The sequence below is a fragment of the Podarcis bocagei genome, assembly GCF_964188305.1.
Source record: "Podarcis bocagei genome assembly, chromosome: Z".
In the NCBI taxonomy this organism is placed as follows: Eukaryota; Metazoa; Chordata; class Lepidosauria; order Squamata; family Lacertidae; genus Podarcis; species Podarcis bocagei.
The window spans coordinates 11,818,822-11,837,379 of NC_138140.1; the positions used below are offsets into that span (position 1 = coordinate 11,818,822).

At 44.8% G+C, this 18,558-nt stretch overlaps 1 protein-coding gene and 1 long non-coding RNA gene across 4 annotated transcripts in view; one reads left to right on the plus strand and one right to left on the minus strand.

Moving 5' to 3' along the window:
* LMX1B (LIM homeobox transcription factor 1 beta) overlaps positions 1–15,469 on the minus strand; it is a 159,292-nt gene extending 143,823 nt beyond the window's left edge. Inside the window, exons 1-2 of one of the 2 annotated variants that reach the window (XM_081180335.1) lie at positions 14,993–15,469; positions 12,190–12,376 (exon numbers count right to left, since the gene is read on the minus strand). In XM_081180335.1, the coding sequence (XP_081036461.1) occupies positions 12,190–12,376; positions 14,993–15,131 (326 nt within the window). In that variant the 5' untranslated portion in view covers positions 15,132–15,469. The remainder of the gene's footprint in view (positions 1–12,189; positions 12,377–14,992) is intronic. The other variant, XM_081180334.1, reaches the window with a different exon arrangement.
* A 421-nt stretch (positions 15,470–15,890) lies between these two features.
* Positions 15,891–18,558, plus strand: part of LOC308579360 — a 37,449-nt gene continuing 34,781 nt past the window's right edge. For both annotated transcript variants that reach the window (XR_014004441.1, XR_014004442.1), the window contains exon 1: positions 15,891–16,269. This is a non-coding gene — a long non-coding RNA (uncharacterized lncRNA). The remainder of the gene's footprint in view (positions 16,270–18,558) is intronic.

An 18,558-nucleotide genomic window follows, 5' to 3' on the forward strand; every position in this document is an offset into this window, starting at 1 on the left:
AAACACTAGGATCTGAAATAACCTTGATTGGAAGTATAAGGTTTAAAATGGCGGCACTTAGAATTGGCAAGGATAGTAAATAGTGAAAATTCTAAAGAAGCTGGCTTAACTGGTTTATAGGCCCCTGGTCAAAAATATTAGTGAGACGGGCAGAGTGACTAAATGTCTAAAAGCCTGTTCATTTCTCCTCGTGTCTCCAAGGTCAGAGACAGCAGTGCTTCTGAATACCAGCTGCTGGAAGCCACACTAATAGAATCATAGAATTGTAAAGTTGGAAGGACCCACAAAGATCATCTAGTCCAACCCCCTGCAGTGCAGGAATATTTTGCCCAAAATGGGGCTTGAACCCCACGGTCCTGAGATTAAGAGCCTCATGGCTCTACTGCCTGAGCTATTCAGATAGGAAGAGTGCTCTTGAGCTCAGCTCCTGCTTGAGGGCTCCCTGTCAGGGCATCTGGTTGGCCACTGTGAGAAGAGGATGCTGGACCAGGTGGACCACTGGCCTCATCCTGCAACCAGGCTCTTCTTATGTTCCTATGCTTCAGTTACAAAAAAGAATTAAAGGCTTCAGGTTATATCCAACTTAATTTATATTTAGACCCACTGAAAGTAATGAACCTAAGTTAGCCACGTCCATTCATTCCAATGGGTCTATTCTGAGGAGGATTTGCACTGGCTGTAACCGTTAATACGGTTTATAGACTGAATATTCCCACAGTCTGTTTATTTGCTCAATAGAGGCAATTCAATAACGGTTCTTTTGATAATTATATATTTACTTCAACGTAAGCAGTTTTTAAAAAAGAAAAATGCATAATTGAGCAAAGGTACTTCCAAGTAAATATAAATGAGATCAGATGAGCTTTTTGCTACTGCTGCTGCTGCTTTTTTATATAAGAAAAAAACCTCAGCTGTTAAAGCCTCTAAACAATGAATACTTGTTTGGGTCTTAGAAGAATTTTGGATCTTGGAGAATATATTTTTTTAATGCAAGTCTTACCCGATATGTGAAAAATGACAAGCTGATCCATTATTTGTACATTAAATGTACACTTGTACATTTGCAATCCAAACCACGCCTACTCAGAAGTAAGTCATACTGAATTCAATGGGGCTTACTCTCAAATAAGTGGGGTTAGGATTGTGGCCTTTATGAGACCTATGTCACAAAGCAGCAAGCAAGGTTTAGAGTTTTGCATATCTGGCAGCTGGGACACAGTTTTTCAAGCATCAATACTCAAGGAAGTTCATGTTGCCAATAGATACAGGATAGCCGCTAGCTAGACCCTGGAGGTAGGTGTTAGTAAAGTCACTCCTGCTAGGCCTTCAAGTGAATCTAATTCCACATGGGGATGAGGGGGGAGGATTCAATTCAGTTTGCAAACCTAATTTGCACTTTCTGAAATGATACAAAACCCAAAATCCAGCCAGCCTTCAAGCTTTGCACTGCTCTGAATTTTGCAACACAGTTCTCCATCCAAATATTGTGTACAAGGGGCAAGGTGTGTGGGTTTTTTTAAAAAAAAAAAATCAGATTTGGGGAAATAGCATACAAAAATTCATTCTATGTTGAGAAACCACTTTGCAAAAAAAAATGTGTGCATTAGGTAAAATTGTGTACAGATGTGTGCACGAGGAGAAATTCCTAACAAAATGCTAATGAAATTTCATGAGGACTTTTTAAAAAATTCACACACTGATGTGAAAATGTGGAGAACTGAATTTAAGATTGAAAAAATGAAAAACAGAGAAGCCTAATGTCTAATGTCCTCTAATGTCATGTCAGCGTTGCCTGCAGTTTCTTAGAAGAGTCAACCATAGTGTCTTGGGTTCAAAATCCAAGGGATGAAATACTGCAGCCCTGATCCAGTGTACAGTGCATGCAATGACCATCACTTTGAGCAGACAGACTTTGGCAAGCACAATCCATCCCATACCCAAGAACAGAGCACCCTACCTTCACTTGCAGCCTCCTGCACCGTGCGCACAAGCCCTTGATCTGGGATTGATACTATCTGAGAATCTCACAGATGTGGGAGTGAAATTCGGGTGATAAATTGTGTTTTTCATACACCTTTGATCTCGCCACCTGCATTCCATTCGCCAGCATTCCAAACAGCTCCCAATAACTGCCTTCATTATTTCGAAAAGGAGCCCATTCAAGGAGGTTTCGTTTTGTACCACCACCCGCCTATCTTAAGAAAAGGAAGAAAATGTAATAATCTCTTGCCTCTCTTAAAATTATCTAGGTGTGGGGGAGGTTATTCTGGCAGAAAAGTTTGAGAATTCAGGGATTAGTAGGCCAGCACATTTCCCTGGATAGACATGCTGACTAAATTCCAGGTTATTTACAGGGAGATCCTAAGTGTGTTTACCATCCCCACATTTAATTCAGTGGTGCTTCCTTCCTTCCTAGCAGGCGTGCACTGGGCTGGCAGCCTAGACATTCAAATAAATATATACTATAAGGTTGCTTTATCACCCAGCCAACAAGAAAAAGGGTTATATTCTTTTTTTATTATTAAAAACAGAAAAAAGCTACTGAACAATTGTTTATAAAACATATAAATTTCCCCTACGTTTGAGCCGTGAGCTTTTTCCATGTGGGATTCAAGGTAATTACAGATCCTGCCTGATCTTAAGCAGATGAACGTAGAATTTCAGCTTGTCAATTTCAACGGAAAATGCTCTAAGTTAAGGTGTGATGCAAATGCATACTTTGGCCTAATTAAGGAACACTGTTAAAAGGTAGATTACATGAAAGCTGGAACTCTACCTCCAGCTCTTATACAGTGATTATAAAACTAGGTCATGAATCCTACTGGTTTCTGCAGAACCTATTTCTGTGTAAGGAGTGCAGAAGAGCAGCATCAAACATACCATACACAGAAGCAAGTGCCTTTGGTTTTGATGGAAATTTGTCTTTGCTGCTTAAGAGTGGCCATCTTAATCAACTACAGCTTTAGTTGATTGATCGACCATTTAAGCCCACAGCCATAGCTGTGAGGTGATGACAAGCTTATCTCTTCATCTGCCTTCCCCAACCTGGTGCCCTCCAGATGTTTTGGACTACAGCTCAAACCAACCCCAAACTATACCATTTACTTGACACCATCTTAACTGCAAAAGGCACTTTTGTAAAAATTGTGCTCATGTAACAACTAGCTGAAGCGTGCCACGATCCACCCACTGACTCCTACTGATTACTCCAGACAGTAGATTGCAGGAGAATACACACACACACACACACCTACATTACTTCTGAATAAGCAAGTGCAAGACAGCTAGGCCCATGCATGAACATTCAAGATGGTGAAAATGAGAGGTACAACTCCCTCAGCTTAATAGGGTCCGGAGGATAGGCATACATTCTCATTGTCCCATAGGCTTCAATTTCTTCTTCATTACAGCAGATAGAAAGCTCACCACTTGTTCTAAATGGAGCCCAGCCTCTATGGAACTTCCATTTTTACAAACCAGATCAATGTGATTGTATGTGGATTGGAAAACACAACAGCATTTTAAAGTCTAACACCTTCTTGTTTTTCCTAATGACGTAAAAGTCAGGAAATAAACCCTAGTACTGGGGCGCTGGTAGGTTTTCCTTTAAAAAGTACGTTTAATAGCACAGTTTTCGGGGGTTTTCCCCCCTTTTCATTTAAAGAACTTTTCAGAGGAAAGGGGAACAAATTGATTTACTGTGTCTTTTCACCCCCACCCCCTCTCCTTCATTCCCTCTTCCTCCTCCTGCTTGTATTTTCTGCTGTCGGTCTGCAGAAGCAGGCTCAGCGGGCTACCTTGTCATGTCAAACGAGGTGCTGTGATCTAACAAAAGGCCATCATGTTGATATCTTTTTATTCCTGCCCGGCCTTGCATAGCATTGCACCAAACTCTCTCCCCCCCCCTCCACCGCCTCTGCTGCCTCCCTGCCATTGCAACCTTATCCAATTGGGAAAGCTTTGACAATATCTGAAGAGACCTCAGATTGTTGTTGTTGTTGTTGTTGCTCCTTGAATGGAGTTTGTGTACTTTGTATATAGGTTACATTATTTTACATACATACAAATTCTTTTCCAGTTTACAGGGGTGCATCCACTGTTATATTTACTAAAACAAATGTTAAAATTTAATCATTGCTAACCATACCAAACAGAACATTTAACAGCCCTGGTGAATTACACACACACACACACACACACACACGTGTGTATCACTCACTCCTTCAAATGTTCGTAAATTTGGTCTGCGATCCTAAACACATGCATATCTTTTAATATTTTTTCTCCATTGCTACAAACACACACACACACACACAATATCACAATCATTTGTTTTCTGGATGCCACTTTCCACAGTAAGCTACGCTCATGCTTACTCACAACATCAGTAAGTTTTACACAACCCGCTAACAGTTAAAAGATAATGACAAAATGTAAACAGTCATATCAAGAATAAACTAATGAAAACTTCTTATATTAACTTTACAATTAAACAATCCACTGATAATGTAAAGTAACCTCTGATAATAAAAATGCAAGTTAGTAATTAAGAAAGTACGCAACTGAAAAAATATTGCATCGCTGAAAATCTCTGTATACTCTCACACACCAGCGCATACTAGCCACCCCATACAGGTAATTATCAAAACTCATTTGTGTCTTTCAAATGTTCAGAAATTTAGGTAGCAATCATAAACAGATGTCCTCTTGGACGCATTCGGACTTAACTACCGAATAATCACACAGGACTGCATTGCTCATCTGTGATCATTTTCATTCTTGTGAGACTATAAATAATTATAGTAAATGTCTAAAAACGGTAAATACTAATACACACACACACTCCTATCAGGGTAGGGCTGTTATTCAAATTCCAGTGGATTCATCACCAATGTTTAGATGAAAGAAATTTTAAAAGTTGGTCTCCTTTCTGACCATTGTATGCATCTGTACAATATGAATTTTGCCATTTGATAATTTATATGTTATGCCCTCTGTTCCTCTTATAGCCTATAGCTAATGTGGAAATACACGGGATGTAAATAAATTCACACCACCATCACTTCAGTATGGGATGCCTTTTTGCAAGGAAGCTTGTGCCAATTCGCAAACCAATCCAACCACATTGTTGTAAAGAGAAGCCAGCCATCCTATTCAACCCCACTTGCAGTAACACACGGGACCAAAAACCTACAAAACAATTGTACATTTAACTCAAGTCTCACCAGTTAAAATTCACACACACACACCAACAAATTAATCACTTTAAAAGCCCCATTATTTAGTAGATTGACATGTACAGCTCCCATTTGAGATATTTTCCCCAAGGAAATCTAAGCTTTTGTTCCAGTTTTGACTTCTCTGTTTTTTTCCTAGCAACTTCATAATCTAATATTCTATGGTTTTTTGTTTTTTTTTAGAATGTTAATTAATCATATTCCACCTTTTCCCCATGCAAAAATAAAAAAATCCTTTCGGAGAACAAAATAAGAATGATACTGTATACATCTTGAACCTTTCATTATTCCTAAAGTGTGACTGTTATTCAAATGGGAGTAAAAATATGAAAAAGGATTGTGGAAATCTACAAATAATTATTCTGCCACGGACCTGAAACCAACAGGGTTTGGTCGGGGGGTGGGAAATATATTACTGACATACCAAGTGTCTTCTCTGTTTACAATTGAGGCATTCTGTCAGATATCTTAAGACTCTCAGAACAGGGTTCCATTCAAATCAGTAGGGCTAAAGGAAATGTCACTTAAGAGCTGAACTTCAATGCTGTGTAAACTTTCTTTAGCTTACAGGTCCAGGACAGAAGCACCCATCTGAAATAACACATTTGGGGTGTCACTCTGAAATAAAAGGACATTAATCTCCAACCATACAACTCTGGCAATATTTATACATCGCATGTCTCGTTAACAGATTACTACACAGTTTCCATGGTGAGGGATTTTGGGGCTGTCGCTATGAAATGCACATAGCTTTCCTCCCCCCACCCAACCAAGCTTCACTTCAGGATCTTTGGGGGAACCTTCTGAACGTTAGACAAAAGGTGATGTACAACAAGAGATGTCGCCTTTTGTCAGCTCCTAGACTACTTGTGGAGTCCTATTATGTCGCGACGATTGAAGGGAGCATGTTCTACCCCACTCTGGGCACAAAGAGGGTCCTAAATTTTAGTGACAAGCGTGAAGTGGAAGAGAGGGAAAGAGAAAGAAAACGGGGGGGGGGAGAAAATCAGCTCCAAGGCAAAAAAAAAAAAGACCCCAACAACCTACACCCCGACATACAGATTGTGCATGGAACGAATGATATGAGATGTCCAAGAAAGACAATTGCTCATATTTTGAGCTTTAAGGCTTCATCCTAATACAGGGCACTTGACAGAACAACAAGATCTCTGCCCCAAGGAGATTACAAACTGAAGCAAAAAACAACAACTAAGAGGGCGATGATTTAAAAAGAGCTATCCATTGACTTCACATAGTCATAGTGACTTTCCAGGTATAACTATTTGCTTTGCTTCTGGAAGAGTCACAGCACCCGGTTCTTGCTGAGTATTTGTAGTTGAATTTAGAGCCTTAACTTGCAGAGAGAATTGCTAAATAAAAGGAGTCTCTCTCCCCCCCCCCACCCAACTCACACACTTCAAGTCAAAAGAAATGTAATCTCAGAAGCATCATCCTCTCCACCCAATTCATCTATAATTACTTTAAAATAAGGAAGTCATCTTCACTTCAAGTAAGGAGCCTTAAAAGTGTCACCTTTGCACAGGTAGATGATACATGGACAGAGAAACAGGCAGGCAGGCAGACAAAGACAGGTCTGCTGTGCACTAGTAGCAATAAAGTTCTTAGGCCATGAAAAGGATCACAACATACATTCTGAAAAATATATAACTGTTTTGGCCATGTAACTGTGGATGGAACATAAAGGGGGTATTTGTACCTTTTTGGTTTCACACACACATACACTTAATTGCTTGTACAGGTACTCAGAAGCTGAAACTGCACTCCTGAAATGATAGCTCAAGTATTTTAACGGGTTTCACTACTACCCTTTATCTGTCTGCTCAGAGGGTCTGTGTTTCAAGACCAAACCCAGCTAATTTCATCTCTTGGTTTCTCTCTTATTTACTCACCTGTAAAACCAGTATACTACAATATGGGATACTTTGCCTTGACCCTGGGATTGGGGAGTGAGGCCTGAAACACCAAGACTGAAGCTATCCTAGTCTTTAAAGCCATATTTTTCAGACAGTTCGGAAGATTTTTGCCCTTACTGCCATGAGGACTAGGACCTTATCCCTCAAGCCCAAAATGCAATAGTTTGACACGTTTCCATCACCACCTTCCATAAATTTTCAAAAAGCAAGTTCTAGTTTCACAGCCAGGCAGGTTGCCTCTTGATTCCGTGGTTTTAACCCCCAGCAGTTTCAGGAAAGGTGTTACGATTCTCTCCTGTGTTATACAATTGTGTGTGTGTGCTTTATGTAAAGATGGATGAAATTACTTCTAGTTTTATGAAGTGCAGACCCAAGCTAATGTACCGGTAAGTCCATTTGGTTGAGTTAAATGTGATATTCGTTTTCTGAGAACCTTCTTTGCTCACTTTTCTTTAAGGTGCATACAGATAAACGGTTACACGTCACAGTTACAATTCCCAGTACCCTCAAACTACAATTCTCAATATTCAGGGGCATCCATTAAATTTATCGCTATGCATATAAGGCTACCTTAAGACGAAGAGTCCATTTCAATAGGGGGAGCAAACAGATTGTGGCTTCACCCCTAAAGGTGGCCCTTCGCGGAGGTGCTGCCACTCTTCCCCACCGACTTCCCAATCCTCGGCTCCAAAATCTTAGCCTCCCCGTCCCCTCATTCCCCTAAGGCAGAAAGGAGTCGCGGCCTTCACCGCCAACTCTCCACGCGAGGCCTAGAAGCGGGAGAACCGTGCGCTCCTCTCTACGGACGCCGTTTATTTTGAACGAGGCGCTCAAGACTCGCAGCCCGGACCTGGCAGGCAGGGACGAGGGTGGGAGTCTGAGGCTCCCCATAGAACTTGGTGGGGCCCAGAAGAGAAGCGCCAGCTGCTGCGCCCTGGGTCCGCCGGTATTTTCTTTTCCGGCCCAGCCATTTTTGGCCGGTGCGTAAAGGAAAAATAGACGGCTTCTCTTTCCGAGCCCGTCTCAAGGCCTTACGGGCTTGGGTTACTTGAGGTCCCTGCTTCTCGATATTATCCGTTTTCCTTCGTCACTGTGCTGCTAAGCCTTTTCGCAGTCCAAATTCCCGGGCGAGCGTGTCTGCGCGCTCACGGGCAGTGCCAGAGAGCCCCCTCGGAAGGCGACCGGCCCTTTGCCCTAGCTGGAGAGAGACGCGATCAGACAGCCAACGGGCGCTCCGGCAGACGCTAAGCGTCCAGAGTACTCGCCTGTGCTGGAAAAACAAAACAAAACGGGAAGGCCGTTTCCTCGAAGTGCTTCTCCTGGGTTGCTTCGAAGAGACACCCGCCCGAGAGGGTGACCTACGGAGTTGGCCGTCGGGGGAGAATGGTGACTTCTCTCCGGGGCTAATAACCACAGCCACCCCCCGTGTTGAGAGTAGCACTCATGGCTTGGCCTCTCTTTTCTCTGAAGAGAGTGTTTATTTTACTTTACTTTTCCTAAAAAATGGAAAATAATGAGAAAACCACTGGTTGTGCCTTCGACTACCTGGTTTAATTTTGGCACGTGCGCTTTCGTGGACAGACCAAACGCATTCAAAAGGCTGCAGTTCTAACACGACTTACCTGTCTGGTAATAAGCCCCATTGAGGCTCACTTCCGAGTAGACGTGGAAAGGGCTGCACCGTTTGGACCTGTCAATGAAACTCACGCCCCCTCCAATAATCCTGGGAACTGTAGTTTTAAAGGGTGCTGGAAACTATAGCTCTGTGAAGGGTGAACTATGGCTCCCTTGATTCTTGGGGTTGGGGGAGTGTGCTTTAAGTGCATGGTGTCTACGCAGCCCAGGACGCCCCCCTCCCGGGAACAGGGCTATCTGCCACACACACACACACACACACACACACACACACCGGGGGAAACAAAAAGTGATGGGATAGAAAACCTTGAATGAAAATGAAAGCGAAAGGCCAGTGAAAAGAAGAAAACGGTGCGCGCGCATTCAATTGTTAGCCCTACTCAGAATAGAGCAATTGAAATTGATGGGCATGATTAGCTGAGCCCCATTCATTCCAATGAGTCTTCTCTGAGTAGGACTTACTGTAGTTGGAGGCAACTCTGGAGGAGAAAAAGAAGGGAGAAGGAGAGAGCGGACTAGAGCCTCTGTGTTGGGGGATTGCTGGGCGCTGGAGACCCGCCGTTGCTGCCGCTCTCTAAAGCAGGGAGGCAGCCGCTGTTAGCCGGGCCTACGACAGCAGCTGGGAGGAAGGAGCTATGAAGCCGGGGCCGGCCCTTGTAGCGGCTTGTCTTGCCCGGAGGTGCTCAGAGGCAGCAGGGCTGGTTCCCCCAGTGGAACCACCCGCTTCTCTTTCACTTTCTACCCGTCTTGAGCAAAGCTCGCGCCGGTTTCAACCGCGCTGTTTGCAAAGCCCAAAGTTTGCTCCGAGTCCGTTTTGATTCTTATTTTATTTTAACCGAAGTCTGCAGGACTCGCCTCTGCTTCAGCCGAAGGGTTGCAAAGCCTATCTCTCTGAAAATTCAATGAATGAAGTCTGAACTGGATTTAATCCGAATTGTTCCGACTCGCAGTCCACGATCGCCTTCAGGCTCCGGCCCGGCAGAACTCAACTGGGCGAATCAAATGATGCTGGCGCTTCAAAGCGTTCTCATTTTGAATCCGGATTAGCCCGGTTGGTTTCCGTGAGGCGGACCCGACTTTGGCCAGTTTTTTTTTCAAATTAAGACCCCTTTACAATCCCGGGTAATGAGAGCGAGCCTACTCCTGCTTACTCAGAAGTAAGTGCGACTGTTTCAAATGGGACTTACTCTCAGGTAAACGTGGATAGGATTGCAGACTTGGATTTGCAGCCCTATGTAACATGATGGGGCTTAAAAAAAACTAAGAAAATAAATGCAGTATTGTAAAATCAGTAAAATTCAGTAAAATATTGGGGTTGTTTTATTAAGAAATCTTAGTGAGTAAATCGTCTATGCCTTTGTTCTCTCATCTACCTCGGAGGGGTATATTGTGTGTTCACCTCTTATAAAAGGGGCGGTGAGGAAAAATGACGCTCCCTGCCTTTCAGTATCTCTTCTCTTATTCTCCGATCTTGAAACTAAGAAAACTTCTCCACACCCAAAGACACGCTTGCCACCTTTCCCCCATTATCTCCAGCCCCCAACCGCTCCCTGTCCGAAAAGCCCTCTGGAATAACCGGCAAGTCAGTTTACTCGGGAGTAAATTGCAGCGTGTGCTGCTGGAGCTTCTTCTGAGGTAAGTATGCAAAAGGACAGCCTAAATGTCACTTAATCTGATTTGTGACACAATGTCTATATAAATACAATACGGACACAGAAACATATACGGTGGCACCAACTTGAATAAAATATTGGGGGGGCCGGCGCTCCTAAATATTTTTCGGGGGGCGAAGGCGTCTAGGCCCCTTAGAGTTGGCGCCTATGCGCGCGCACACACACACACATATAAACACACATACGTACATACAAACACATAGGCACAAACTTCCTCAGTATTTCGATATCATACTATATTGCACGATCTCTTAGCAGATAATCATTATATATAATTATCTCCCCTCCCCGCTTCCAAATGGGAAAAAAGAATACTTCCAGTCTTTAAATTACTCCCAACCACAAAATCAGGATTTGTTAGAAATGTTTTGCTAGATTTTCTCACCCACTTTCAGTATTTTACAATATCTCCTTCCACCGAGTTCCCACCAAAGTAGTTTAGCTAATCTTACAGTAATGGAATATATGCACGCAAACTTTAAATTCTGAAGCCCAACCCCCAATCATCAAATCAGTAATATTATTTAAGGAAGGGACTTTGCAAACATCGTTTGGTTTTTAATTACTGGTATAAAATTTCCCACCACTGGAATTTTTTTAAAGCGAGTGTTGTTTATATGCATTTTTTATTTTTTAATAAAGTAGGTAATCGGAAAACAAATATTATTCCATTCTGCAAGACAAACAAGTAGCCATTCAACGTTTCTGCATCTTCAAAAGAGGCCGCAGGAAAATTAAAATCAAGAAGTAAAAAGCAAAATAGGTGTTTGTGTGGAAAAATTAGGGGTTATTTCCTTTGCAAATGTCGTTATAAAGAAATAACGAGGGGGATGACCCGCTCTAGAGTCAGTGGGGTCGAATTCAGAGGGATTTACTCCCAAGAAAAGCGTGGCGCAAAATCAAATTTGGTTGCAACAATTTAAATTTATTAATTGCTCAATGAAAGGGAAGGTGGAATCTATTCCAACCCAAGACTCAGTTAAAATGACTAAATCTTTAAAGGGGGGGGGGCGTATTTTCATGGATCGACGTTGTAAATTTGGGAGTGTGTCTCAGCTGAGCATAGTGGGACCCGTTAGAAAGGAAGGTTGTTACAAAACGTGGGAAGGGAAATTCATCTTTATTACAAAAAGGGTTCACTTCGAAGTCAAACCAATTTCGGACCTCAAATGGGAAACGATGCTAGGGATGTCTCCGCAACCTAATCCTTATCTTAGTGATTCAGATCACTAACTAAGCCAAGACACACTCGCTTTTCTGATCGGCCACAGACTTAGCTGAAAGTTATCGAAAGAAACTCCTGCACTGGAAAGAGCAAGAGCCGGCGCCTCGCGTTCCTAGTATCACCGCCCCCCCCCCAAAAAAAACCCCACAGACATCCCTCTGACGCAAGGATAGAACTTCTCCCAATGGTGCGACAAAGGTTCTAAAGAAAAGTGGAAGGCGCGCGGAGATTGTGGGTCGAATGACCTTTAACTTCGATTGCTTGACACTATCTTCCAAAGCCAGGTTTAATTAGGTGCACCCCAGAACTGAGAATGGTACCCCCGCCCCAAATAAGTACTAGCATAAACAAGATTGTATTGGGATTGTTTTTTAAAAAAAATGCTTGCTTAGATCGGAAAACACGTTGCTTTGCATGGTCGTGCACATACTGTTCCGACGTGCAAAAGGAGAGAGCTAATTTGGAGGGTGGCTGCGCCCACTTACTGTTGGTAGTCTTGCTTGCAATAAAGCTTGCGGTCCCGAAAGTAGCAGCTGGTGGTCAGCGCTTGTTGACACACGGCGCACTGGAGACACTCTTCGTGCCAAGAGGATTCGTTGACGCGCATCAGGAAGCGGTCCGAGATGGGCCGCTGGCACCCTTCGCAGACCGCCTGGTGCTGACAGTCTGACCCTGGAGAGGAAGGGAAGGAAGGGGTGGGGAGACGAAGTAGCAGAGAGAGAGAGAGAATGTAAAAGATGGAGTGAATTTTGGAAGAAGAAGAAAAGAATACATTGAAAGCGTGTTCACACACACCAAGAATAATGGGAACTGTAGTTTCCCATTCACAGAGCTACAGTTCCCAGCACCTTTAACAATTTACGGTTCGGAGGGGTGGGGGCGGGGCGGGGGAGGAAGGGGCCCAAATGGATGGTGCAGCTTTCACAAAGGACCATGTCAACATCGTTACACAATCGCAGTCACGTTCACAAGAGCAAGAGTCTCAGGCAAGAGCAAAGACTGCTATTAAAAGTGTTGCTTTTTAATTTTTTTATTCACCTACTCTTTGGGTTGCCAAGACGTTGTTTCTCACTGTTTTAAAACACATTTAAATCACATTCCAAACCGCCCCGCCCCACATAAAAAGAATTATGGGAACTGTAGTTTACGCCTCACCGAGGTACAGTTCCTAGCATAGAAAAAGCATTCTTCACATGTACGGCGTTTACGCGGCCAAATTTTATTTGCTATTTGGGTGGCTCGTTGTTGCTGCAAGAGGGTGTTTGAGGGGAAAGGAGTGGCACAGTGAGAGACGAGCATCTGATTACTCGGAAGTAAGCGCCACTGAGTTTAACAATCCCTAAACCCAGGGTCGCAACTGGGCCTTTGCGTGTTAAGAGCAAAAGCAAACAAAAACGAACCCTTCACTTTCTATAGTGCAGCGCGGTTCCGAATTCTATTTTTAATCATTCTGTTTTTCACGCTGGGCTGGCTTGTGCAGTGCGGAGCGAGGTGTACAGGATTGCGTCCGAAGCTGGGAATGACGGTGGTGAGGATATTTACACACACGTTTTAATATACAACTGACTTGTTCACGAATGCAAGCGAAAGCACGTGTCTGTGTCCTTGCAATAGATTCCCACAGTCCTAGAATGCCATAATTCATCAGCTTGCTTTGGTATTAAAAGCAGCGTTTATATGTACTAATATTACCTAATATTAATACTCTGTGTGTGTGTCATTAAAATAATGATGATGTTGATTCAAGTGTGTATGCGTGGGGGTGGGGGGAATCAAATCCTAGCCCCAGGATTAGCAAAAGCGGCGGATTGGGGGGGGGGGGGAATCAATCAAAAGTATTACCCGGCCAACTGTTAGGAAGTTAAAATTGAGAATAATCCAACATGCTGCTTGGATCCTTTCTTTCCTCTTTTGCTAAATGTATAGACATTTGTTTTGCTATATGGTATTACTGCGATTAGAAAAGCAGAAACAGATACTTGGAGCACCTTAAAGGATAATTGATTGATTACGGCATCAAACTTTCGTCGGCTCAGACTGAAATCCTTACCTGACCTACTTGGAAGGAAGTCCTACTGAATTCAGTGGCGCTTACTCCCAGGTCAGTGGGGTTGCAAGCTAAAGGAGTGCCTTCAGTCCACAGATCAACACAAACTACAAAAAGTGGTGACGGGAGGGGGGTGTAATTAAGTAAACAGGAGTGTTATGCAGTCAGGAGATGCGAGGGGACCCCTGTCCCATTTGGAAGTTTCTCCTTTTTTCTTTTTGAAGCCTCAGTTCCATACTCTGCAAGTCCCAGCAGAGACAATCCAATACAACTTGCTTCAAAATGCAAGAGAACATTATATTTCAAAGAGAAACAAGGGACATAAAAAATAAATTGAAACAGAGGGTTCAGTGCTGTTGGTTCATTTTCCAAGATGACTCAAGTAAAATCGAATGTGTTCTGGAACATTGTTAAAAGGGGTAGGGAATTGATTTTTGTCCTACGGGTTGATATTTGGGGGATGGGGAAGGAAGAGTGTAAATTAATCTTCTGTGTGTCTGTGTTTTAGTGAAGCAACAAAGCTAAATCAGAGCAGGGACTTCGCTTGGGTTGTGGCAAATCCCCATTCCGACGTGCGTGAACACAAAGCTGCAGATGCGTGTATCTTTCAGTCTCAAAAGGATTATTCAGTCGGAAGATTGGCAAAGGCATCTTAAAAGTAGCGCCTCCCCCCCCCTTCTTGAAGTTGGCCGGCGGCATCTTCGGTTCAAAGTTTTGCAACTTGAGATTTATTTATATATCCCTTTGTAACAAATACGAGTCTTAAAAAAGCATGTTACAGCCACATTATGTACACCTAGCACCCCCTCCGCGAATAAAATAAATATATCAAGGCGGGGAAATCTAAATCCTAGCCTCAGATTGTCAAAGAAAAGTGGCTATATTTAAAATCATTATTAATAATAGTAGCATTTTTTTAAATCAAGCCAGATCGTGTCACAATCCCACACAGGGCATTAAATAAAGACAAGACCCCTTCAGCCCCTTAGAGGCAAATCGATGTCTTTTCTAGGATCGGCCTGAAAACGACTTACAGGACTCCGCGTTTACACGGGAAGCCTTCGCCGCTTGCCGTCCTGACAGCACCGGTTTGTTTCCAAGTGCAGTATTTTAAGCAAGAGTACAGCAAACTCAGGATCGGGGGCCCGGGACTTTCCCCGAATAAACTAGTATTCTAGGCTTTTCCTCTTTTTTAGCGGAGGGCAGTTGAACATTGCGCGGTGGAAGCGAAGTCGACTCACCTAGCAAGACTCCTAAAGTTGCGGGACCCGATCGCAGCGGGTGATCCTCCATTTTAATTCCGTCCAGCATCTTGGAGCAGTCAGTGGAGCCCCGGTTGAAACAGCTTTCCAGCGACTCGGGGCCCGTCGCTACGTCCATGGGGCGAAGGCTGGCTGCGGAGGCGAAGCGGGAGAAGGGGGAGGAGGCGGTTAGTGTCCGCTCCTGCCGGGATCAGGACCGCTGCGTCGCGGGGCAGAGGAGGCGAGCGCTGCCGAGACAAGCCGGGCGCCCATCGGCAGTCAGAGCATCGCGCCCCGACACCAGAGAGGCAGGGTGGGTCACCTGTAGGCTAGGGGGCGCCTCCTGAGCCCTTCTCGGGCCGGAGGGGGCGGCGAGGCCCTCCCCGGAGCAAGGGGATCCCCGGCACGGCATGCAATCGCGGGCAGAAGCTCTCCCCCGGAGCGCTTCCACGCCACAGTGCCATGCAAGAGTCCCGAGCCAGGAGACGCTCCGTTTAGAAGCTGAGGAAAAAAACGGCGGCGGAGGAACACACCCACCCCGCCAGCCGCCTCACCACCGCCACCTCCTCCTCCCCCTCCCTTTTCCAAAAAGCGGGGGGGGGGACTTGCTGACATTTGAACTCCCAATTGGTGCTCCTAATATCCCTGCGCCGCGGTGAGGCGGTTTTCCTCGACGTCAAATAGTGCCGTCGCTTACTCGCGGCGGGGGGGGGGACGGGGGGAGAGAGACGATTAAAATAAATAAAGGGGGGAGAGAGAAGAAAGTAAGATGGGAGGGAAAGAAAAGCAAGCCCCCCTCTTTCTTTTTTTCCGCTCCCATTCCACCCTGGATCATGATGGGAAAGGATTCCAGCCAGGTGTAGATTAGAAGCGGAGTTTGCCCAGGTAACCAGTTTGTAGTGAGAGGATAGAGAGGATGGAGGGGTCGGTAGGGAAGGGAGGGGGCTGCTGGCATCCTGGAACACTTAGTGTCCGTGAGTGGACGGGATGATGAAATAAAGGAAAGGAAATAAAGACAATCAACTTACAGAAAAGTTGGAAAAAGAAACTGAGGAAGGGCTGGACATTGGGTGGCGGATTTGCCAATCGGCCGGTGGAAGGAATTCATGAGATCTAGGAACTTGCTGAACGGGGCTGATTGAATGGGGAGGAAAGCAAAGTTGCTGGCACGCCACCCATCTTAGGCAGAATGACCCTGCGCCCCAAATGCCTCCCACCCAGCCCCAACGGTGGAAGCCTGCAGAAGCCGGCGGGCCCCCTTCACGCCCGGCTGGGAGGTAGGTACCTCGGCGTCTTCTTGGGACCTTCCGGGGCTCGTTTGAGGTTTTTAGTTCCAGGGTCCCCTTCTTCCGGGACGCTGCCACCTGCGTGCTATCCGGGGATACGAGGTGGGAAGGGTGGGGAAGGAATGCTGTGGCTGGATTGGGTCCGGGAGTGTGGGAAGGGTAGGGGTAGTAGCTGGAGAGGCAGATCACAGGGAGAGGTGTCAAGCGTGCAAGCTGGCCGCCGGCTGTGCCACCAGGGCTGATCTTACTATAGCATGGCACCGGCGTTGGCAAGCGGGCGCAGGGGGCTGGATGCGGTTACATCCGCCCCGTCTCCTATCTCTCCCCCCCCCCCAATTCTCCTCCTCCCTCCCATAGAAGCCCTTGTTCCTGACACCCACCAGGCTTTTCTGTTTTGTTGTCTGGGGCATAAAAGAAAGGGACGGCCGCGTTTGCACCTGGCGAGAGGCCCCGGGAGAAAGATAAGGAGCTGGTGGACAACACACACACACACACACACACACACACACAGAGAGAGAGAGAGAGAGAGAGAGAGAGAGAGAGAGAGAGAGAGAGAGAGAGAAACAGACAGACAGAGGAAGTAATACATGCTTCTATTTCTCAGATCCCAAATAGCGGGGTCTGATCGTTCCCGGTAACCCAAAAGGAAGCTTGCGTCCTGTACAGCGCCATATATTTAAAGTACATTTGAATCACATTTTCACCCTTGGCCCAAAGAACCCTGAGAGCTGAGTTATTTAAGTGTTCTGGGAAGTGTAGGTCTGTAAAAAGTACGGTTCCCAGCATTCAGCGTGGGGGTTTGTGTGAATTTAAACGCGCTTTAAATGTATGATGTGGACGCAGATATGATTCACCCGGTTGTGTTTGGAGAGGGAGGGGAGATAACCCTTTAAAATCTCACGCACAGTTCGGTTTTCTTCCATGATCTCTCTCTCAAAACAAACACACACACGCAGAGAGAGAGAGTGTGTCCGGCGAGCCTCTGTCCAGCGCGCGCAGAAAATTAAGTGCCTTTACGCACCCCCTCTATGAACTTGAATGCTGATGATGAAGAAGAGATGGGCGTGGAGGGGGGCTTCAGCCGCTGCCAGGGGAGTCATGTCTAGAAATGCCTCTCATCTCCCCTTCAATTTTGGGACCGCTTGCTGGCCTGTTTCCAAGTGGTTGTCAAACCTAGGCGCACAGCAGCGCTCTGGTGGAAAAGGCGGGTTCTGCTCTGCCGCGTATAGTGGGGATAGGGGATACAGGCAAGTGTGATTTTATGGAAAGGGTCGAACTGGTGGGATTTCTTTTAGGGGATAAGCACGCTCTGAAACCCGCTTTGGGGCGCCCCCAGTTGGGCCTTTCCTTTGTGTCTACTTTTGCGCCCTGGCGCACAAGAGCGGAAACAGATGATGGTTCCATTGTATTGGGGACCCGGGCGGACAATTACGCACTGCCAGTAATCAAGGATAGACCCCAGCCAGGAATATTTGAGAGAAACCTTCCGTTCTTAACATTTCGGCGGTCCTGTCGGTTTCCATTCCAATAAGGGAACGAAAAGGAGAAATTGAGATTAATGAATGGATTGTGGGTGTGAGGCGGGATACAGAAATTACAAATGTCTTTAATTCCTCCGCCTTGTATTGACCCGCACGTTAAAAAGTGTGTGTGTGTGTGTTTGTACGTATGGTGTTGCATCAATCCCGACAACGTAGGGGTAACCGTTTCATATACTAGCCTCAGCAACAATAACTTGCACCTCAGCAAAAGGACGGGAATAGTTGTAAACATTAATTCAATATCATTTGCCACTTTCTGGTGTCTGTGAGAGCATTATTTTCTCCTTACCCTATTCTGAAATATTTTCTCACAAATCAGGCTACCATGAGATGCAGCCAGTTGGTTGGTTTAAATACACACAAGCACACTCCACTTCTGGTGAACTTGTTTTGTTTTTTTTTAAAAAAAATGATTGTTTCAATTAACTCTCTGAAGATATGGGAAATTATTTTCCCGCTGAGGTTTCTTAAAATGCACAATATTTCTTGGATTAGGATCAGGGGGCAAACTTTTCAGGAAAAAAATGATGGAATAAAAAAGAGGAATGAAAATGCATTGAAAGTTATTTGATATTTAAATTAAAGGGCTTTCTGTGCCTTCCTTTGAGTATATATTTTTTCCCTTCCGGTTTTGCCTAAATTGTATCACTGAAGGAAACTGTCCATGGATGTTTATCTCATTTTGGAAAGTTTTCTTTTTAGGTCATTTTCTTCCTTATTTTTTAAAAAGTTTATTTGA